General features: G+C 41.2%; 1 protein-coding gene across 2 annotated transcripts in view; it reads left to right on the forward strand.

The window, feature by feature from the left end:
* Positions 1-182: 182 nt before the first annotated feature.
* Positions 183-24,254, forward strand: part of srgap1a (SLIT-ROBO Rho GTPase activating protein 1a) — a 75,875-nt gene continuing 51,803 nt past the window's right edge. For both annotated transcript variants that reach the window (XM_010775604.1, XM_010775605.1), the window contains exon 1: positions 183-842. In XM_010775604.1, the coding sequence (XP_010773906.1) occupies positions 779-842 (64 nt within the window). In that variant the 5' untranslated portion in view covers positions 183-778. The remainder of the gene's footprint in view (positions 843-24,254) is intronic.

Consider the following 24,254-nt stretch of genomic DNA (forward strand, 5'->3'; position numbering starts at 1 on the left):
ACGATAAGTAGGAAAAGCAATTAACCTACAAATTACAAGCCATTCGTTATACTGAATGTAATTGTCTGCTGACTAATCTGGTCAAATAGAAAACCGCCTTCAACTCCGCGAGCAGGGCTGTGAGTCCGAGGGTGTCCACTAGCTGTCTGTGAGCATGTCCCTCCCTTCTGTCGCTGCCTGGCTCCAGCTGCGGAGTGCTGCAGTCGGCCTGCCTTGTCTACCTCTGAGCCTGCTGGGAGCTGGGGGGAGAAACCGTCGAGGGAGAGCGAGCAAGGGGGGAAGTGTGTGTGTTGGTCCCAAAACTGGAAAACCACTACCAAAAAGCACACACGCTCAGGTTTCAGACCGACTTTAAAGCCCTCCGGACGGATTGTTGGCACTACTTTACCTAGAGCAGTGAAAAGCCGCCACGGAGAAACTTGCGTGATTGTTTTTTCTTCTTCTGTGGTAGAAGCAGTGCTGTTGATCCGCCGACTGCTCTGTTACTTGAGGGGAATCATTGGTTGGAGCAGCATTGCGCATTTACACCGCTGTATATCCAGGGGGGAAAGGAACAATGAAGAACTAAGCGGCTTCTTCTTGCTGCTTTAGGTCGGGCTTGTCGCAAACTTAAATATTTTCCAGTGTAATTTTGTATCGCGCCTCTTTTCTCCCACCCGCGTTCATTTTTCTCGAGCTGTGTGGGATGCGTCGGCTGTTGTAGGATTCCGCTTGTTGACAAACAGTTTTTTTTCTTACAATAAGTTTACAACAAGCTTCGGAGAAAAGAAGACAGAAAATGTCTTCGCAGAGGTTCAAAAAGGATAAAGAAATCATCGCGGATTACGAGAGTCAAGTCAAAGGTAAGTAGGTGTTTGGCTGGGAAATGCTCGGAGTCACTGGAAGACTGATTTTGGGAGCAGGCTAACGTTAGTTCACCACTACCTGCATAAGAGCCACAGCCTATTTCATACAGCCCACAGTATTACAGCTAGTAATGTGGTCTGTTACATTCTAAAAGTTTCAAAATAAGACCCATTGCTGCTTTCTGCATGGCAAACTATCACATGTCTAACCAGAACATTTAATCTTCACATAACTTAGTTTTGTATACAAATCTTACAGGCCTGGTATAACCTACCATGTATGCCAGCAGTGTGAACTTCATTAGCAAAATAAAAAGACTGGTAATTGCATTCAGAAGTGGCTATTAATCCTTTTGTTTGGCAGTTTTGCATGTGAAAAACTAATGAAAGTGCTCAGCAGATTCACCATTGAACAGATCCTTATCTTCCACAGATATAACCTATCAAGTGATCTGTTATGTTCAGGTTGTTTGTGCAATCATGTTTCAATCTTAATCTTCTGAGACGCCCTTTACTGCTACTTCTTGGTCTAGTGCATTTTATTATGATGACGTGTTTAACAACCTGTTACTATCACAGTTGGTGTGAGGATCTTTACTGATATGTTCCCACGGCATTATAGCATGATTATGCACCCAAACACAGGAAGAGCACACGTTAGGACCTGTCTTTAAAGATTGTTGCTCATGGGCCACATCAGAAGAACTGGTTGTTTGGGATTGGTCATTTATTACTATTCTATGCACTCTGTTGTGTTTTCCATTCAAAGTAATCAGCCAGACTCCCAAGCATAAAACTGCAATGTTTGGGTGATGGAAGATGCACTAGGGAGTCGGGACCTATATCTTGTCTAATTTAAACCCTCCATGCATGCAGAGCAGAGATAGTTTATTCCAAGATGGCCCAGCTCAGGAAAGAAGCAGTCGCTGCTTCAGGGTAACCATGGGGACTTGGCCCCCAGCCAACAAGCTCTGTTCTTCAGTGCCTGTTAGCATGCTGAAATACCACCTATTCACGTCCCCGTACACAGCCTTAAATCCAAAGGAAGGGGGAAGGTTAGCGGGGGTCGGGGGGAAGGAAAGAGAAGGCACCAGTGCTTCTTGAGGAATTACAAAATTGCATGTGGTTGAGCACAAGCTCTGATTTTTGAGGAATGTTCAGCACCATTCCTCCCCCCGGTGAGGATGACTAAGGGGTTTCAGCCAATGATGGAAGATGATGCAGAGTCATAGGGGGATGCTGAACAAGAGATGACGAAGCCTCCCATTTACAGAACCCAGCGGGGTAATAACAACAACCTGATGCTTCTGAGAATAGCTGTTGCTAGACAGGTCCACTGGAGACACAGAAAACCCTACTGAGGTGTATTGTTTTGAAAGGCAGAATTGAATTCCGAGGGTAATGCGCAGGGGCTTGTTGTCGTGCATTGTAAATATTCTCACAGGTAGCTATTTGCATAATATACTGTAGCTTGATCCGTTTGCATTGCAAATAGCTTGCGGGTATTACATTTGGGAGTTAGTTTATTTCCAATCATTCAATTAATTATTTTGGCTTTAGACATTTTGTGGTTGTGTAAGGATCATCCTTTGTGTTGCAATACGCATTGACAAAAGAATACATCAATCGACATCCAATCATCATCGTCTTTTGTATTTCTTAATCATTTACGTTATTGTTGTTGATATGGCAACAATGTCAGAAAATTGTGTTTTCAACTTCTTAAATAAATATGTTTCTGCTTTTCTGTATTTTATATATATAGTAATATGAATATCTTTGGGTTCAAGAGGTCAAGACATTCGAACACATCACTATAGCCTCTAACATTATATAGAGTAGACCAAATAATGAATTGATGAATCTAAAAAATAATCTGATGCCCTAATTAACTAACTCAGCCCTAATTCAAAACCTATGAACCTTTTTCTGTATTTATACAAACTCAACTCACTGAAATGAACCATTAAGAGACCTCATGTTACATATTTTCACACGCAGCATATTCAGACCTACTGTATCATCTCTACTAACTTTACGCTTGTTGTCAAGCATGGTAATGAGAGTGTTTAGTAGGTCAGATGTCTCCTGCAGATGCAGACTCTGATTATTCTGGAAAAATGGCTGCCAGTCTTGTTAGGATATGAATAGTTATCAGTTGAAGAAAATGCATTCAGACAACATTAAGTATCATGACTTAGAGCAGCTCCTGATCTGCAGCTGTAAAGTGTCTTATGAGGTAAGAGTTTGCAGTGATAATGAGCCGGTTCACATCTGCAGTGTAGCTGATAGCCAGAGGTAGATTCTGGTGAGCAGGTATTGATTACTCAAGAAGTAGAACAACAAGCAGCCGGAGCTGATGTTTGATCCTTTGGCTTGCATCTTCTCTGTCTCACAGTCGGAACATTTGTTTTTAATTCTCACAATATTTCATCAAATAACTGCGGCCGGTTTTATGCTGTTCTTACATAACCTCTTTGATCTGTGGCCGTCTGCCTTTATCCAGTTATCCAGCAGTTACGCAGATTTGAACCATCATTTTCCTTTTTTTTGGATTCATCATTTTTATGTGTATATATTTAACAAAGCAGCAACAGTGTGCTGAGTGGAATTTTTATTCGGGTCACTAGATGAGAGGTATTTAATGTAGTTTACTATGGTAACACTACTCTGCTCAGGCTGGGCAGGTTGTCATCAGTGGACATTTACTTCTTAAGTACATCCAAACTGCCTTTTTTTCTACCACAGATAAAGTGAAATGGATATGTCATTTTGGCAATTCGAGGAAACTATCCTTTTTATTGAAGGAGCTCTCTAGCAGGGGGATTTAATTGTGTCTTGCCTAAATCAGCATCTCTACATCAAGGCACAGCTTGTTTTGGGAAAACAACAACATTAAGAAGATTGGTTAAGACGGCGGAATTTGTTTGTGCTTCATGGTGCACATCGGTTGCAGTCAATTCAAGTCATTTATAGCAGGCTAAGGGAAGGTTGTGGGTATGTTGGCTTTCTCTGTGGGCCCCTGTTTCTGTGGACTGGTGGATCAGGGCAGAGCAGCCCTGCCTTGCTTTCTCTGGGGCAAACTGTTGTTTGATGTCAGCCTGTGGCTTGCTGTTTGTGGCCTGGGGGTCGTTGCTCTGATGGCAGGAGCCCTTGAGCCCCTGTCAGGGGTTCGCTCCTGGATCATCATAAAGGCTGCCCCCTTTGACCTGCCTCCACTGCTGTTTGAAATCCGAGCCCTGCCCCTCTGCACACTCAAACAGAGTGGTCTGCTTGTGTTTGTATTCAGGGGGATTAAAGGCAGGAAGCTGCTCTGAGGTGGTATGGTTTCAAGTTATCTTTCAAATTAGTAGGATTTGTCTTGTGGTTAAAAGTCATTAGTTTATTTACATTTGGAATAGCGGAAGTTCATTTCCAATTGCGTGGCAGCCAGGGGATGAACATGTATGTGTTGATTAGTGTCCATTACACAATCCAGATGTCACACATATGTCACATCTGGATCACACCGAGTCACATCTGTAATTTTGCTATAAATGTGCCTTTCATGTATTTTTGGTGAAATAAATGCAGCATGTCTCCAGACTTCAGCTTGTGATGATGTGGAGAATGTGGTGCGTTGAAGCTGCCTTCTTATAATTTAGAAAGGTTCTCCTTGATTTAAAAGACTACTTGGAATGCTACAGAGTACTTAAGCAAATAGTCTCTTTAGGGTAATAAATACAAACAGACAGCTGCAGAGTGCTTTTACAGAAAATGTGTCCATGGTGCTTGTTTTTTGTCTTCACAGCAACATTACACTCACTTTTTTATGCAAACAAAACAACAAAATAGATCCCAATAAAGATTTTAAGTATAATTATATCTATCTGTACTCCAAAGGAACTTCTCTTTTACATGTTCTGTCATTCATATTGTAATAGTGTCAAACTGAAAAGCAGCATGGTTTATGAAGATGGCACAAGCTATTTTACTTGATCTGAAACTGAAATCTGTTATTAATCAGTTCTACACTTCTACTATGGATGAACCAAATGCTTTGTAATAGTCTTTCTTTTGCGTACAATTCCATTTTTAATATGAACAGATACACTTTGAGAAGGATTCTGGTGTAGCTATTTCACCATTAGTAAATATTGTAAATTGTGGGATTGGCACTTCATTCATGAAGGCAGCTGTCGTCATAACCTGACCTCTGGTGGCAGTCCCATTTTGTCCCATTAGCACCAAGATACCGTGTGGACGTTCCTCTGCCCGTACTGTCGAGACATCCTGATGTTTCTTTTGGGAAGTCAGATTTCTGAATGGCAACTTGAGAGCAAGTGCTATTAAAGTGTTGCATGTGACATTGGACACTAGATACAATAAGAAAAGGCTTTTATCCATCTTAACCTTCCTCCACTTTCTTGCGGTCTGAATTACTTAATCAAAATTGCGTCAATATGCTATTTCATTTAGCAGATGCTGCCTTTATTTGCACTGAAACCAATGATTTAACACTTCCTGGTGGAGTTAAGTTTCAGCTAATACTCCTCAGTGGAGACAGTTGGATCCGTGCGTCTTCACAGCTTCTCGAGGTGTTGATAGACGTTAGAGGTTGACACACTAACGGAATCCTAACGCCCCCGGAGCACTTCTCCACAACATCACACATCCATCCACACACTTACCATCTGTTTTTACTGCCCCTCCTTCTGTAACTGTGTGTGTAGTGCATTTCACACCCGGCGGTATGGCATGGGGTGTGGCATTGGTGTGTGTTTTGTATGTGGGCGTGCATTTGCATGGGTGGGTGAATTGGTTATTGACAGCAGCATCTGTGGCTACTCAGCCTTTTTGCCGTTTTAATAAACTCTGCTGAGCACACACAAGGCTTCACTTTCCCTGCTGAGCTTTTCATTGTTGCCATAAAGGCCACCAGGACATTACTGCCGCCCCCCCCTGACCCCTCACCTCCCCCCTATAAATCAACCCCTATCCATGCCCCTGCGTCCCTAAACCAAACAAAAAGGCTGCGTTAAAGACAAAACAAAAAGCATGGTGTTAAGAGTGGTGGATGAATGAGTCTTAAAACCCGGGACTGAGTTAGCATTTTACAACTTACGGTTCCCTCATCTCAAAGTCAACATGTTTTGAACAAGTTGTTGATCAGATACCTGAAATAAGGTCTGTGGTTAACACAAGCTTATTCCATTTCAATTTGCGAGTAAATTCCTACTTGGGAATTTGTAATAAAAAAAGGGGGTTTCTAACAAGTGGCTAACTGAGACTAAACGTCATCGTGACGGAATGAGTCCGTCCTTGGCTTATCAGTGTTTCCCCTACTATTGTCTTGGAGTGGCGCTGCGCCCTGCCAACGGAGCCCCGCCAACTGAGCCCCGCGCCCCCCCTGAAATTCAAGGTGTTTAAAAAAAAAAAAAATTATATATATTTTTTTATTAATTGTTGTTTTTAATATATATATTTATAAATTGCAACTAATCTATATATACTGTCACTTTTGACATTGAACATGTGCTCTTTTATTAAAGAAACTTAACGCTTTCATTTTAAGCTGTGAGTTTAGTGTTTTTGATCCTAAGAAACACTGATGCATTAATCAATAACAATAATCCACAGCTCCTCTCTCTGCTCCAGAGGATTTAAAAAATATATATCCCAAATGTAAATATATGAAGATTATCCTGCTGAACAAAACGTGTAATTATCACAATTGTGCGGTTGCCTCAGAGCTTATTTTCTGCAATATATTGGATATTTGTTTTGGAGACCTCGTGATGCCAACTTCTGCCAATAAAAACGAGTCATCCCAGCTCCACTGTATTATCTTCAGTTGTAAATCACAGTTCATTCAAATTCTTCCCAGAAAGGATCAAATCAAACCCACCGAAGCATCACACAACACGAGACAGTTTTCCCTGTCATTACAGCATACAGAGACTGAGCATTCTTCTTTTGACAGCTGCACACCACATTCCGCTTCTATTCCTCCACTCTGTTGTTGGTGTTGGGGCATAAAACGACTCCCTGTGTGGAACTGTAGTGCCGGTTAATGAGCTGGATTGGATGCAGTGTGTTGCTGTACTGCATTAGCTAATAGGACGTAGAGGGTGTTAATGGAATTGGACCGTGCCCAAAGAAAGTGAAACAGAGGAATTAAAACTAAGGGAAAATTAAAGGGAAGGTTGAAAGGGGGATTTGTGGAGATCTTTGGCAACTTTCTGAACAACGTTAATTTGTTTGAACCACTGCTGTGGCCCAGCAGATGGACAGACAGGAAGGCAGACAGACACAGTTTGACCATCAGGCCATGCTGCTGTCTGCCACCCAGTAGGGCTGGATTTAGGGTAAGGAGATTGGGGGATGGGGAAAGGAGGATATGAGGTCAACGAAGGAATAAGTGAAGACGGAGGTCATAAGCTCCGACTTGGTTGACTTGTTTTAATCTGCGTCTGAGTGTGTTAGGCCCATTCATCTGCCGCATGTAAGCCGTTGATGTGTTTAGTGGGGAAAGCTTTTTAAGATGGATGCAAACATGCTGTAAGTGAAGTCTCCTGCTGGTCGTTATTACCTGTGTTCGCTTAAACATTGGGACATCTGCCACCTTGGCTCCCCTAGGGCCATTTACGAAACAGAGTATTAGGTAATCAATGAGACTGATAACCAATATCTAGGAGATGTCATTCTTACAATAAGTTCAAAATGTAGTAAGTGCAACCCGATTAATGACGGGTTTTCATGAGCACATTAGTCCTGAATTACTATTGGCATGTGTACAGCATAATCTGAGATCAAAACACGGACACATAATTTAGGATTTGAAAAGAAAGAACTTCAGCATGGCTGCATTTCTAGCAGTGGTGGAAAAATGTAGCCAATGTTTTTGGGAAACAGCCAAATATCAAGTCCACAAGTTTTAAAAAACCTACTTCCTGTTTGGCCCCAGAATACCACATAATCCTCCAGATATTAGAGCTGCCCAGTGGAGTTTTCTTGTAAACAAACAAGTTATGTTTGTATTGACGGTTCCACACTAACCAGCTCTATTGCACTACCAGCCTACAGCAACTCTTACTGGAAACTTCAATCTCACTGCACCACAATTTATAGAGACTGTGGTTGCTAGGTAATGACTTTAAAACATCTAAAAACCTTCCTTGAACAAATACTGTAATTGTGTTATCTGCAGTAACCATGAAATTAAACTAACTTGTAATAAACATCACTTTTGTTCTGAACATTGTGCCACAGAATGTTTCCTCTTTTGATTCACATTTCTGAAACAACTAGGTTCTGCGTAATATTTTGACTTCATCAAAGCAGTGAGGCATAAACAATCCAAAACTCAAAAGGATAAGAAATGTCTTACGTAAAATCGAATAGATATAGATGTACAGTCTCAACTTAAGCGCTGTATTCATCTTGTCTTACCCCAGGTAAGGTCACTTGTTCCTTTTTATATTTGTTTATATTCAACAGCTTTCACCTGTCATGGTTCCAAGAGTTGCAAAAATAAATCATAAAATGCAATCAAAAAATTACTTTGCATATTGCCCGCTCTTATATAATTCCCACCGTATACTTAGCTTTGTATTAAATAAATAATTAAATGCAGTATCTAATATGTAAAAAAGTTGGTCCAACTTTTCATTTACTCATAAAGAAATGCTCCTAAAATGGCCATTACCAATCAATTTTATTCACTGCATACATAGTAATGTCAACAACTCATCTTTTTTTATAACGCTTGTATCTTCTGGGACTTTATCTCCCCTAAGCTGTCTTCTCAGGAAGACCAAACCTACAGGCAATTATAACCCTAAATAAGCTTATTTTCAACATGAAAATGACTACATTTCTTGAAAATTGTATTTCTTATTTCCTAACGTCTCTCATTTCTGACCAAATAATCAACAACAAACCAAAATCCTTCCAGAGTCTGTTCTGATAAATGAGAGGCATACAATGCAATTTACATACATTGTAAAGATTTACACATTGACCCCCCAGAACAATTGATCCCTCCGCCTTCTGTCGTAAACCTCCTTTCCCATCCACCCATAACATTGACAAACAGAAGTTTAATTTACTGATCACGCAATTTCTTCTGGTCCCCTCCCCCCTTTTCCTTTCTTCTACCGTAACCTCATGACCTAGTGGAAGCAGACCTTGAGCTGGCTGCCCTCCTAATCCATAGCTAGAGACCACCCCTCGAGGCGTGGCTGCCATGTTGGGCTGATGGCCTAGATGGAAGTCTAAGGGGGAAATAGTATCATAAAGAAGGAGTGGTCAATGAAATGTCAACTGAAGGCTTCACCCCCTTTTTGTGACTTTCAGCTTGATTGAATATAGCTTCAAGCTAACCCCGTCTTCTATTTAAGAATATATTGCAGTCTAGCTGAGGACATCCCAAGATGACTTCACTGTTTCATGTGGTAGCTTCTCTCTCTGTCTCTGGTTCCCTCAGCCTGTATTCTGCAAAGACTTTCCCATGATCTCAGCTCTTTGCCTACCAACTCACAATGGAGGGTTGTGGTGGGTTGCAGCAGGAGGAGACCAAGGCTGAGTGCGCAGCCATAGCTGGTGTCTGAGGTCCTGTGAGCTCTGGTTTGTTCTCAATGCTCCCTCCCCAGAGATGGAAGCTGGAGCCATAGCTATAGTCCAGCAGAGGATATGTGCAGAACATATAAAAAAGAGCAATTAACAGATAAAGATCTGTCAGCCATGTTCCTCCACTGCTCAATGTGTCCCATTGCCAGTGTTCCTGCTTTATGTCCAGTCTAACTCGCTCAGTTTATTAGCTTAAAAGTGTTTCTCTTTGGCTAACAGCTCATGTATAAAAGAAAAATAAACTTAATGTGAGTGAAGATGTACTTTGTATTCAGTTCTCTTTGAGTTTGTTTAAAAATATTTATGAAGCTTTCATATTCCCTGAAACTCTCCAAGCTGTTATGCAATGTTGGTCAGCTGTTTCTATAAATATCACAATTATTTTATTGTCATGAGACCTCATGTCATGCGGTTATTATGCAATCGATGAAAGGGCTTTCTTGTATCTTCTGTTACAGTCAGATTAAAAGAATGACTCCAACTGAGTCATCAACAATATCCAGCACACTCTCACATTAACACACAGCAGACTAATTCATATTAGTAGTTGATGAATAAAATGCTACTGACATGCAACTTAACTGGTATTTTCTTCCGTCTGTCCTGCCTTTTGTCTCTGTCCTCTCACTGACCCCCTGCTGGCGGCCTTCTGTCCAGGACAACTTGACCCTCTGGTCATCAAAGCACTAACCTTTGCTCCTTGACCTGAATCCTGGACCAAATCTCTGCCAAATTTGTTCAATTAGACAAGTCTCCCTGCCGTGCTGACGCCACGGATCGTGAATGCCCGTTGTCCAATCAGACAACCTATTCGTGACCTTTCAAGAAGGTTTTCAGAAACAGACGTATATTGTTGCGGGCAACGTATTCGCAAAGTAACCGTTAAATGGCAAACCTCTATAATACAGCAATTCTTTGACCAAATTGGCCCCGATAGTATGAACCTCGGAAAAATAACTTTGGAGTTCACCAGACCATGGAGACAATAGCAGAAGACAAAAAGAAAAACACCGAATCCTCTTTTATGAAATCCTCTTTTTTTACCACATCTTCATAAAGGTGAATTTAGGACAAATTACTCACAATTAGTCACCCAATGGTGTTTGTATGAATGAAAGGATGCTAGATTATGTCCTTGTGATATCAAAGACAACATCACTTAGTTCCGTTAGTGCCAGTGCCCGTTGCGTTCACACCAAAAAGTTCACTTGGTTCAGGGCACTTTTAGCCTCATGTTTAGTGCCTGCTAGAGGTGGTACTCTCCTAGGGGGAAACAGTGCCCCAGTTCTGATTGGCTGGGACGAATTGCAAACCACGCCCCGTAAAACTCTGAAATGTTTTTTGAAGTCGCCATTGTATTTGCTGGCATTAGCATTATTAGCATTAGCATTCGCCCCGCGCACCAACGGAGAAAGAATAACTTATGGCAACACAAAATAAAACATGGGAGCGGTGGAGATGAGGAGGTGTAGGCGTTCTGACGATTTACTCGGAAGTTCCGGCAGCTTCTACTGAAGCCAGTCCCCAACTCCGGGGAGTTCCGGCTGGGGACTTCGGGTGGCAGTGTACGCCGTGAAGTTGTTTGCGGCCTGCCAGTAAACCCAAAGCAGAAGAAGAAGAAGTGACGTCAGCGGCTTCATTTGCGTAATCCTCCCTCAGGGAAGTACTCCGGTGTGAACGCGATCTGTACTCAGTGCCCCACACTGAGTGCCGGGCACTGAGTACTGCGAAGTACGCGGTGTGAACGCGGCTATTGTCATTAGAACTTAGTCCCCTGTTATAGTTTTGATACCAGTGGCACCAAAAACAAATTTGTGTCCTTGGTTACTTCGCTAACACATTAAAAAAACGTTCTGTGTTTCTAATGGTTCCAACTTAACCCTTAGTGTTTTAGCACAACAAAGTATTTGAAGTTTTAAAACATTTCCATTAACTTATTTTTTAATGGTGTCTTAATGAGGAAATCCTGTAAGGAATTTGCCTGGTGCTGCAAGTAGTGGCATCTCAGTTTTGGAAATCTTTTTTGTGTAGTTTATTTTTTAAAGGATTTCAGGTGGTTACAATATGTCCCTGCAGACTCCTGACAGCCCATTATTGTGTAGTCTTCTAGGAGTGGCATGACTGGCATGCAAACATTTTGAATCAAACTGGTCTGGAAATATAGTGAGCACTGTCCTGGTCTGCCCCTTTTCTCATAACGCTAAGTAGAGCAAAGCCAATCTGACACCAATGGTCATGAGGAAGAAAGTATGCAGGACACTTTTTTTTCTCCTTAATTATAGATTGTGATCTGCGCTCAGAGCTGGATGACAGACATTGCCGAAACACCATAGGAAGGGAATAGAATAGTTTAGAACAATTCAACAATGTCTGCACAGTTTGTGTATCTGTGTGTGAAAATACAAATGCTCAGTCAGCTGCCCAGCGTAGACACAGACACTGGGGGCACCTCATATATCTTACTTTTTAATCAGGCAGTGTGGAGGAAGCTACCGTCTCCCCTGGGGTCCTGTGATTTATCCTGTTTAATGGTGTGTCACAGGGGTGTGTGATACATGGCAACCTGGCTGGGCATGTGGCACATGCGCGAGTGGACTGGGGTCTCTCTCTCTCTCACACACACCTCTGTGGGGGACAGAAAAGAGAAAGCCCCAGTCTTGCTCACTATAGTGTAGGGAAACAATGAGCAGTGAAAGCTGATCTGTCTGTTCTTTTCTTCTTCTCGCTCTTTGTCCTCTGCTCTCGCACTCCGAGCAGCTGCCCTCAGGTCGGTCACATTCTAGGCTCAGATCTCGACCCGTGGTGATCCTAAAGCATTTGGCGTATCAGTGTGGTGCTGCCCCCTTTAGGCAAAACTGGCATTGGATTACACTTGCCTAGTCTTGTCACGTTTGTGTTCACGCAGTGGCGATGGCAAAAGCTAATAACGTGATATTATTACATACATTTTTTCCGTGGAAGACATGTCATCTCAGTGCCGAGAGCCAGTGTGAGAGCCTACTCTCAGTCAACCACTGGGGCTTTAAAAAGTGGGAGAGGACTGGCAGTTAAAGCTTCCCTGAGGGTAGGTCGGAGTAGATAACAGCACCCAATTCTCTGAAACTTCCTCCATATTGGCTTCCACTGTAATTATCTGGGAATGAGGTCTTTGTGAAGCCTCCTCATTCTTTCTATGCGTGTGTGTGTGTGTGTGTGTGTGTGTGTTGGTGCTGGTCATGCTATCAGCTAGCCTCTCTTGGCCTCTGGTGTCCGACAAGAAAAAGGGCTGTGAGGGGGGTGTCATTGTGGACTTCGTCATTCTCCACAGCTTGGCTTTCACTGAAGATGAATTGTGAGAAATCAATTCCTGCAGGCTGTGACTGGGACTGTGACAAGGGGCCTGATTGCGCTGTGGTGAGCCGCTCAATCTGTAATTGAGTCAGGGGAAAATCAGGATGTGAGTTCATCTTTGTTCAGCAATGCTAGGCACAGAAAAAAGACCATTGGATGGTCTAACTCAGGGGTGTCAAACTCAATTTCATCAGCATTATGATTGCACTCAAATGGCCGGTTGTAACTTTAAGACTATATAATAATACATATATTTAATATACGTAAAATAATGTATTATATTACATCATTGCCTCTGCATTGGATTATCATTTTATAGGGTAATGACTTCATAATTAACTACGTCTGAAAGCAGAAGTCTATGGCAAATAATTGCAAGTCTCTTCAGTGAGAGTGTCAAAAAATGATTTAAAAATAAATGCTACATTCTTGAAAAACAAAACAAAAAGTACAATTTTTAAAAAAGTGACATTTTGAGAGAAAAAAATTACATAAAAAAAAAACTTACATTTTGAAAAAAAAATCTAATTCTGAGAAAAAAGGCATATTTTGAGATGCATTGTGGGACATGTAGTTTATGGGCAACGTGCTTCTGTAAATCCCCATGTAACCGTATAATAAACGTATTATATTCTTTGCAAGCCTGTCACTGAAGATTCTTTCTAAGCACCGATTTAAATTTTAGTACGGAATAAGCTATACGTCTATTTGATCAAATGTAGGTTCAACTGAGAGTTTTTCTTCAGAAAATGTGCTCTATTGCTTGAGGAATCGAAGGTCCCAGCTCTCAATCTGGCATAAGCATATAATGAACCCGCCTGTTTCTCCTCCTACTCCCTTTTTCATTTGTGGATCTCTGTGGTTGTTCTTAAAGTTTGAGAAGGAAGAGCCAGTATTTATCCGTGCTTTAGTATAAAACGGCACACTCGACCTGCACTGCAGTGCGCTGTCTCATTATTATGCTCTTGCAGTGCGGCTTCGGCGTTACAGAAGTTGTTGCATCATGTTGGAGCAAAAGAAACTCAAGTCCTCCTTGTACAGAATTAAACTCCCTCCTTCTTTTAAAATTGTACTCAGATCTGTCAGCTTGGTTAGTTTCAGCTCAAGAAACACGGGGTTCTACTTAATATTTTGTTTGTTTCTGGGAACATTTAAAATGACCTGATAATAAAATGATAATGTTGGTAGGCTTTAAATGGTCCCTCTTTCTTTACCTCTGGGGATGCATTCACAACCCTTAAACAGCCATTAAAAATGTATGTGTGCATATTTTTTATGAAACTCTGAATTGTACCATGTCAGCATATAATTATATCTCTTTGATTTTAGATTATGCTTTTGCTTTGAAGTTTGGCTCTTGGCAAAATGTTTCCAGCTCTTCCTTGTGGCTGCAGGAAAAGACCCTCCAAATATATGTATTCTTTCCCCTAGTTTTGATTTACTGTCACTATCATCATGGTTTTTACATTACTTTTAAGGTAAGCAAGATATCTCTTCGTTTAATTGTGAATTAGTGTTATGTATCCATTATCCATAATATCATTATTCAGATCAGTTCACCCGATTTAGCTTACTAGGGGAGTCCATTCCTCTTGTTAGTTTAATGATTGACCCCCAGATCTAAGGCAAAACCCCCATCAATATCCTCCACCTGCCCTTAATTCTCTACCCTCAATCTTCAATCCCAGCTTTAGCTCACCCATCCATGCACCGCTTTACTCTAACCCCCAACCGCTGTGCCCTCAATCCCCAGCCTGAGACCAGACACACTGAAAGCTAAAGTCATTCTGATGCTTTTCCTCTAACATTCAAACCAAGCTGAGGTGTTAACAGACCTAACACTGTAGGTTATTCCTGTGTCTCTTTAGAATGTGGTCAGATCTGGGTTAGTTTGGATGGAGCAGCTGGTCAGACATAGAAACGTTTAGAGGTGTTCTATAATCTAAACAAATCTTATATCAGACATATGAAGGCGGAATACCAATTGGAAATGGACAAGGAACTAGTAGGACTAAAGTCTTGTATTACTCTATATCTAACTTTGTATCATTGTAACGGTATACTTTTATGAATAATAAAGTTTTCCTTGAACACATATTTCAAGCATTACAGATTTGAAATGTAACAGTTGCCAATAAATACCAGCTTAATCTCAATCAGGGTAAGGATTTGCTTATCTGAAGTTATATCAAACTTAGACATGGCATATCGATCATTGTGTGTAGTATATTTCTCCCTGTTTTAATCAAATACGATTGAATTATCATACATTCCCACAAGTGAGGGAGAGGGCTAAACAGAGAAACTAGGAGGCAGACTTCTGATCTGCTTGTGACTCAGTTGGCTTGAACTGTGCTATTCTCCGCATTGGACGGCAGCTGTTCTGATACGGCAGGTGAGAATCTGCCTTCAGTCTGATCCCCATGTCCCACTGATGGTAAGTCATCCCCTCTACACAGAGATGACCACATAACTTGTGACGTAGGTAACCTCACTGTGAACCAATGTAGAAATAGTTTCCAGTTTAGTAATTCAGTTAGGCTTGTTTCATGTGGATGATATTCAGCGGGTGTTATCTGTGACATTGAACATACAGTAACACAAATACTACAAATCCACATAACAAACAATCAAAAACGTTTTTTGGGGCGTGGTTTGCAATTCGCCTAGCCAATCAGAACTGGGGCACTTTTTTCCCCCAGGAGAGTACCACCTTTCTAGCAGGCACTAGGCTAAAAGTGCCCTGAACCAAGTTAACTTTTTGGTGTGAACGCAACGGGCACTGGCACTAACGGAACTAAAGGGGAAAAGTACGGGTGAAAGTACTCCGGTGTGAACGCGGCTATTGACTCTAAAAAACTAAGTGATGTTGTCTTTTTTTCTTTTTTTTGGGTACCTGGCTGGCGCCCCCTAGCAGCAGCGCGCATATTTCAGCAAGTCAACAGAGAAAGCTGAAAATGACAAAATAGTGAGCTCTGTAAAAGTGAGCAGGCAGGCTCTAACATTCAGGCACTGTTGAGATTTTATTAAGTACATTTTTGGACATCTAATAAGTTATAAGTGAGGTAATACTGATGTTACAATTTCAATAACAACATTTAGTCTCACTCAGGAGTTTAGTGAAGGCTGTATATTTGAGTTAGTCAACTCTATAACTCTATCCTTCCTGCCAAAGATCAGACTCTACATTCCCCAAAGTGAATATGTTTACAAGAGGCTGAAGCCGTCTCCACGAGTGGATTATTTCAGCTGTCACAACTCTGAGCACCAGGTGGGAAAAGATGAACTGGTGTTCCTCTGAAGATTTTGGGAGAAGTTTCTGCTTCTTGTAAAAAGTTTTCTTCTGCACTACAGTAAAGTTTTAAATCGGAGAGTATATATCTTTCGGTTTTTATTGCTGGGACTATATTTTCACCCGTCCCTGTTGCTACTCAATGCTAGCTTTATTTGTGTATCATGTTATCATGTAATAAATATGGCTAAATAATATTTATATAGCGCTTTTCATGAACTCAAAGACGCATGAATGGCCTTCATGGTTAGCTACCTATTACATACAGTTGCATGTTCAACAGTTTTCTTAACTTTGGCTATTGCTATGCTCGATAATTCTGCATCATTATTTTATTATTGAGAACATGCATGTGTACTTAATTTTACGCCATTTCAGTGCTGCATAACGTCTCCATTTATCTGCAATCCTCTTTCTGTGTGAATTCATTTCCTGTCATTTATTCACAAGGTAATATTGAATATGACAAATTGTTGTATACATAAAGAGAAGCAAACAGAGAAATAACGCTTACACCAAGCACATCGCTAAACAAGCATTTATACCACCTATTAACACCAGCAGGGCTACCAGACAAGGATGCTGTGTGCTACTTAGAGTCTAATTTAAAGGCATTACCCCAGTAATCAATACTGCCTGTGTGTAGACACAGTGGGCTTTGTAAAAGTATTTTTAGTGAAGGCTGAATGGGTATGTGTGTGTTTGTGTGTGATGTGTACATAGACTGTTCATGACTGGACACACTTTCAGCTGTGCTTTGTCTCAGCCAGCTGCTCCTTTGCAGATAATACATTTGATCCATCTTCTTCGACCTTGAAAGTAGCCATCTCTCTTTAAACTTGTCACATTAAGAGCTGAATAGGAGACTGGAACTGATTATAAATTATGAAAGTCTCCAATAGGGATCCATCTTTGTTTTATGTGTTTGTATTTTTCCCAGAAACTCTTTGTTTAAATGTCTGGCTTAAATTGAATTTGGGGACCTCTTTTTCAAAACCTAAGCTTGAAGTGGGAGATAAGCAGGACACGAAGGACAAGAAAGTCTACACAAGCTACTCTCAGATTGACAGATTAGCTAAAAGAGAGCAACAGATGGACGCCTTTGTGTATAATCAAGAAAAGACCACATTGTTTGTTGTACAAGGACATGTGCAGTCCTGCTAACTTTCTATTGAACTCTTTTTCCAAAAATGACACTATTATCACATTGGAAATAGACTCAAACAGAAAGTTTTCAACCCTTTTTACTGTTCGTGTGCAGTTTGTAAAAGTTTAGGCATCCACAACCGTCTTCCGGTTTTTATTGTAATGTCCTGGACCAACTTTAGTATATTTCTGTCTGGAATATGTCACCTTAGACTTAGTTCTTCTGTGACATTTCTCATTCCATAAGTAATACAACCTACAGACTCTACAACAAACTCTGCAACCTCTTTCTGTTTGAGAATTTACTAGTCTCCAGTTCTTCAACAGATTTTCAACTAATAGCCAGCCTTGTGCGATTTCAGCCCTTCTCTCTTTCTCCTCAGCAGGTTTGCTGCATATGTCCCTGCCTCTGGAATTACAGGTCTGGTCTTGAATAGTAGGGTTGTTCCTTCTCGGTCCCTCCAGCTCATATGCTGGTTTAACCCTATCAAAGGCCCAGATACCACACATCCTGCAAGTTGCTGTTTTTTGTGGCGGGGAAAGGGGAAGGGCACAGTGAGGGGTGTTCACTAACGAGAAGGAAAACACACAAGCAGAGGATGATGTTGTTCTTTCCTGTTTAGTGGATATAGTACAAATCACGAAGGAATGGCTGATGTTTCCCATGTGGGTGTTTGCACTGGATACAGGCCAGGGTACTTTTCACCCCTCTGATGTCGGACCTTATGTACTCCACTGCGCAAGTTTGTGGTTTGCTGTAGTCTCTGGCACACACATGCTGGCCTGAAGTTGTCATTAATCACTGATTCAACCACAGGAAGACATGAGTAGGAATCAACAAATGTATCAATGGGGATACATCTTTCCCCCCCTTACTGTAGGAAAATGACCACATACACTATATGATTTACCTTCTATTCGCTACATATTCTCTGTTGTGGGCTTATGATCTTTTGGAAGACATATGCTTCATATGTTAACGTTTTGTTCTAAGGAACTTTCTCTCATGTATCATTTAAAGCCGTTGAGGTAAAGTTGCTATGTGGACTAACTCAGATGTTTCTTTTTTTATTAGCCAGTCTAGACAAAGGGCTCTGGGGATGGCACTTTTGGTTGGTCTCTCAACCTGTCTTTCCACCACTTTGGTCTACATTGAAATAACTAAACATATATTTGATGGGTTTCCTTGAAATTTGGTACACATATCCACAGTTCCTAGAGGGCCAATCCTAACCTATTTGGTGTTCCCCAGACCCACAAGCAGATCAGACGTTTTACTCATCTAATGAAATATCTCAACTTCTCGTTGGATTGGCACAGTATTTACTGACATACTTTCGTCAGAAATATTCTACAATCTTAAATGAAGGCTTTTAAAGGAAGTGTGTGGATGGTCAGCACTAGCCTGGTACTATTTGGAAATACTGCTTGCATCTCGATGACCCCAATCCAACACATAATAATACAGGCTGTGACTGCAGGACATGACTTGATTATAGCACATGGAGCTTGCTTCTTACTTTATATATTTTGTTATTGTAATAGTTTCTGTTCTTAAAGCCAAGGTCTGAACCTGATCCTCCAACATCAACATATTTTTGAAGTTGACAGCCTCTCGTAATCTCCTGATATTATTGTTGGAGTCATTAAAAGATGGTTTAACTTTAAGCTAATCATTGCCTAGTCTTTTTCCTGGTATTTGTTTTCATTATGTGGAAAGATTAAATATTTGAGCATTAGAAGGAGAATGAAAAAATAGCCCCTAGGTATGTTTCCTCAATCTCTGTTGCAGTAATATGTAGAATTCATTTTAGAGAGGCGCCCACTGCCTCTGAAAACTCTTGAGGTTCACATTAGCAAAGTCTTTACAGAGGATGTTGTGTATAATAAGAGTTATGAGGATGCTTTAACAGAAATGTCTGTGGGACATGGACTAGTTTCATTAATCTCCTGTCTGAGCCAGCGGACTGGATGTTTGCAAGCACTCAACAACAATACTGTGGCTTCTTATTCTCTTGCATGCTATCCTTCATTTGTAGCTTTTTCAGCTTTGCTTTTGGATAATCTTAGATGCATGAGGCTCAGACAAAACATTGAACTTGTTACCTCAGGAAGCTCCTTGACTTTGAATTATCAGATGTCTTTTTCACTAGGTTCACTGGGTCTACGTTTAGAGGAAGACACACAGACATCCATTGTTGTTAAATGTAAAGCAAAGAAAAGTGAGCCATATTAATTTAATATAAGTATTATTGAGTTCCCAGTATATTCTTCTTTTTCGTTGGTTGAATGTTGAATGGGGGTCCAGCTTTGTCAGTTGCATCTCAGCTGTAACTGTGTACAGTCTTCTCCTCTCCTCCCCTATACTTTCCACGAGTCCATTGGTGCCACGGTGTCCACATTGTGGGACCACGTTGTCAACCGAAGCCGGCAGCGGCTCCAGCTGGCTCCGGGCCATGGATCATGGTGTCCCTGCCCAGCTCTGGTGTCTCTCTGTTGCTGTGTGGGAAGACAAAAGAAGAGGCCTTAAAGGTGTGCATACTGTGAAGAAAGGCAGATGTACAAACACATCGGGGGAATAGACAGCTGGACTGAGAGGCAGACAGACAGATGGCTTAGGACGGCAGCTATGTAGATCGTCTGGATAGAGGCAGACAGATAGATGGACAACAGAGGCAGGTAGGCAAACAGCCTGAAGATAAACATACAAGGCCAGGGATGTATCAGAGCATTGAACTGCCAGATTTGGTTTATTAGTTATAACTAACAGAAATGAAGTTGTTGAATTTTTCAATGTTTGAACACTTTCTGCAATCATAACTTGGAGACATTTTAATACGATTTTTTTTAAATTGTTTAGTCTGTCAACAAAAATACTTTAACAGTTTGGTTATGGATTGAGGTCATTATTTTTCAAGCAAATGTTTCATTCTCAAATATAGAGATTTGCTGTTAGATTTTACATTTAAGAGAGTGAGACAGCTGAGGGAAAGACGCGACTGCATGAGAGCCAAAGAAGAACATTTTATTTATCAGTTTAATATATTTTTATAATAATAAAAGGCAGGCTATCGCAGCTGGTAATCTGTCAGGGAGGTAAAGGGTCGACCCTTGCTTATGACAGGAATAAGCAGCAGAATTGGACAGCACAACATAGCAGCTCGGAGTGCTATCAGAGGCACAAACCTGACCTGAGACCAAACTGTCAATGTGCATGGAGGGAGACGGGTGGAGAGCAGAGGTCAGGAGATACACAGGACAGTCTGGAAATAATAGTGGGGAGCTTGTTGGTGACGGAGCTGTCATATAGATTCATCTCCCCAAAATGGAAAATTCTGGTCTGCATACCTGCAATTAAATGTTCTCAACCCCCACACAGGTGCACACACTGGCCCCCTCTACCTGTTGTGCGTGTTGAGAGTGTGTGCAGGTGCGTGGGTGAGGAGCTACATTGTGTGACTTTTCATTTATATGCTCTCTCTGTTTCTTTCCCGTCTCCTTGGGGCCCACGAGGAGGGAATATATTCACGTCTCCTTAGAAATAACCCTACCTTAAAAACATTTTCACCGCAGGTCACAGAACTGCTCTGCCATTCTTTAGGTTCATCTTTCAGATTTTATAATCAAGCCTCTGCCAGCCTTCTCCATTTGTTTATTGCGAGGGGAAGTAAATATACCTATAGATGAAAGCTTGAGCTCCTCCGTTCCAGATGTCTTTTGCGTGACACACTCTTTAAAGGTATTTATCTCTTTAGGTGTCGGACCGCAGAATTTCCATACTATTGTTACCCCAAACAAACATCCCAACTGTAAGAGCTGTAGGCTTGCTCAGCCAAGTATTTTGCCTGAGGCTAGACTTGCTGAAAATGAGAGGCTTACTGGCTGCCTCGACATATGAGCTTTATTCTCTTTATCTCTCCCATCACTAATATCCCCAAACAAAAGGACAAAGGCGGGCTAGATACAAGGCGAGGTGTCATGTTTCATTTGGTAGAATTGAAAAAGTCAGTATATATGAGGCGTAAAAACTACACTAGTTTTCTAAACTTAAAGGTGGGTTAGGTCATTTTGAAGAAACCTGCTCGAGTGTGCTAGAATTTAAAAATACACAGCCGGAAGAAATCTGCCACTTCCTTACAGAGCCCCTCCTCCAACACACACGAAGATATTCATTGCTATCGGGATGTTAAGAGCATTCCATGGAATATAACAAAAAGTGTATCTCGAGCCGGTTTCTCAAACTTACCTACCCCACCTTTAAGTGCATTGCCTTTAAATTAAAACAAGAGGGTTTTTTTCTGAGTGTCAATTACTTTCTTACAAACACAAGCACCCTCAATGGTCCCTTCAGGGCAGAGCAGCTGGGTATGGTCTAAAGATGAAGGAAACAAGTGGGTGAGGTCAGGCCAAGAGACTGAATGAGATCAATGTGTTTTCATTATCTGATTCTGGAGCCACACAGATCAAACCTCTTCCCATCCTGACCATTAATTGTCCACATTTGTATGAGCACAAGTGTTAAAGTGCACCTATCATGCTATATTTAGGCATATATTATGGGTCTCAGATATATAAAAAAATGTAAAAACATGTCTATGTCATGTTTTGCTCAAAATACAAACAGATCATGCATTTTAGACATCTCTCATATCTCTCTATACCAGCCCTGTTTAGAGAAATGCGAATTTTGGGTCCTTAGCTTAAAAAAAATTAAAAGAGGAGGCGGAGCTAATGCCTGATCAGAATTCTACCCGAGATAAAGTTAAATTCTGCTGTGATAAAATGCCATCCTGTTCTAAACCACAGCAAGGATTATTTCTGAAACAGTATGGAGCTCAAATTATTTTTCTCTCACAGGTTTACACAAGGTGAGTTCCTTTTTTTATTTCCTGCTTTTTAAACACATGTGCTCTACACAGTACTGGTTAGCTCTGAGTGTTAGCGAGGCTTGCTAATGTAAACAAATACCATATTATGTCCGAGACACATGTCAGGCATTGTTTCTGATAGCAACTCTCTGTGGGTCCACCGTCCGAAATTAAGTAATATCGGCAGCAAATCTGTATCCGCTCGTTGTACCCCCGTTTTTAAAAGATGTGGGTTCAGAGGAAAAGAGAAAGGGTTTTATTTTCTGATGCTGCGTGAGTTCCCAGACACACCGGGGACACATATTTATGTATAAAAGACATCAAAAAGTGCATTTAGCATGATAGGTGCCCTTTAAAGTTAAGTAGCATATTTTGGATATCCTACCAAAAATAAATTTAAGTATCAAATTCCCACTTAGGCTTTCAATGTGTAGCTTGCTTCTTTGCATAGGCCAGCAGCTGTGGTCTGCTTTGATTCAGAGCAGTTACAAAAGGATTCCACTGGTGACCTAGAGCTACAGCAACAAAAAGAAAGAAGAAAATTGTCCATAGAAAACTTTTCAATCTGCTTCTGTTGAACAAAGGCCTTGTGACACCATTCACTGTGAAATAGTGGAATTGCTTGTTCATTTGCACAATCTTTTTTGTATTACATTCTAGAAATGGTTTTTGACACTTCCTCAGATGACAAAACCAAATCCATTTCTCTGCCTTCAAGCCACAACCTCAGCTTGTTCCCAAAAGTATTTGAATTGGCAAAAATACAGAACTTCTCACTAAACTTTGGAGCTACGAGGGGGCCAATGCACAAAATGCACATGCAAACATACTTCACAAATGGACCAAAAGTGGATAATGCTGCAGGAATGATGTGAAAAGTTTCTGTCCACATTGGAAGATGCTTTGACACCTTTGTTTTGGTAGGACTCCATTGTCTGCTTTTGGTGAAGGAGCAAGCTACAAGCATTTTAGACCCACCTACAAGCCTATTGGTGAAGCAACCCTTTAAGAGTCTAAACACATGTACATACATACATTTATCTACGCATTAACACACACAAGCAAAGACAAACGTAATCAAACAGACTTACACAAGAACACATCCAGCCACACAAATCTCAACGGGTTGCTCTGAGCAAACACACACACACACACACACACACACACACACACACACACACACACACACACACACACACACACACACACACACACACACACACACACACACAGACTAGTGTCCAGATCAAACAAAATGTCTCGATGTTAACCGGCAGCTGAGCAAACAGCTCTGCCTCTAAAGTGTGCTTGCTTCTCCCAGCATTTAGCTCCTTACTCTATTTAGTTTGGATCAAAACGATGGTGCTCACTGGCCGCCGTAATGTCAGCGGTGATTGATCTCTCTCCTGCTCGCTGCAGGCCTCTCGTCTGTGGGGACGTCACCTTAGCAACCCTCGCTTTTTGGCTCTTATACAGTTTGGCAGAGCTACATTTAATTTGTAGATATTATTACATTTCACTTATTGAAATTACACATTAAAATATTACCTTGATGATTGAAACAGACTCAATTTAAGTGATTTTGCACAGTCAGAACCTTGTAGACTAACAGCTGTTATATTGTCTGCTGGGGTGTATTGTGTTTGAACAGTTAGCCACCATAGCTGAGTTGTTTCTGAATCAGACTATAAAAATATAAGCAGGAAGGAACCTGAGCCCTTAAGGTCTGCCGCCCACAATTCTCCTCGGCCCAAGAGAAAACACATGGACTCAGATCACCGCTACAACTGCATTTCCTGTGTGTGTTGGAATTGTCGGGAGAAGTAACACTTGCGTGCTTGTGTGTCCACGTCAAAGGAAATCATAATTTAAGTGAGCTAATTGCGGCTCATCGTCTTCCTATCATCAGCAGTAAGAATAAGGTAGCACTGACCAACAAACAAAGCTGCCAGGGCAGATAAGATGAGTTTAAACGCACATCTTGTAAATCACTTCACACGAGTAGCACTTCACTCCTATTGGATCATAACATATCCAGAAGGACATTGGTTCAGCTCACAGTGTTAGAAAGAAGCAGATGATTATAGGCAAGGCTCCTTTCTCCTCTTCATTCTCTGGATCACGGTAGCCTACATTGGAACTCTCCCTGTGGTTTTGGAAGCC

The sequence above is a fragment of the Notothenia coriiceps genome, unplaced genomic scaffold, assembly GCF_000735185.1.
Source record: "Notothenia coriiceps isolate Sejong01 unplaced genomic scaffold, NC01 NC01_scaffold00015822, whole genome shotgun sequence".
NCBI lineage: Eukaryota > Metazoa > Chordata > Actinopteri > Perciformes > Nototheniidae > Notothenia > Notothenia coriiceps.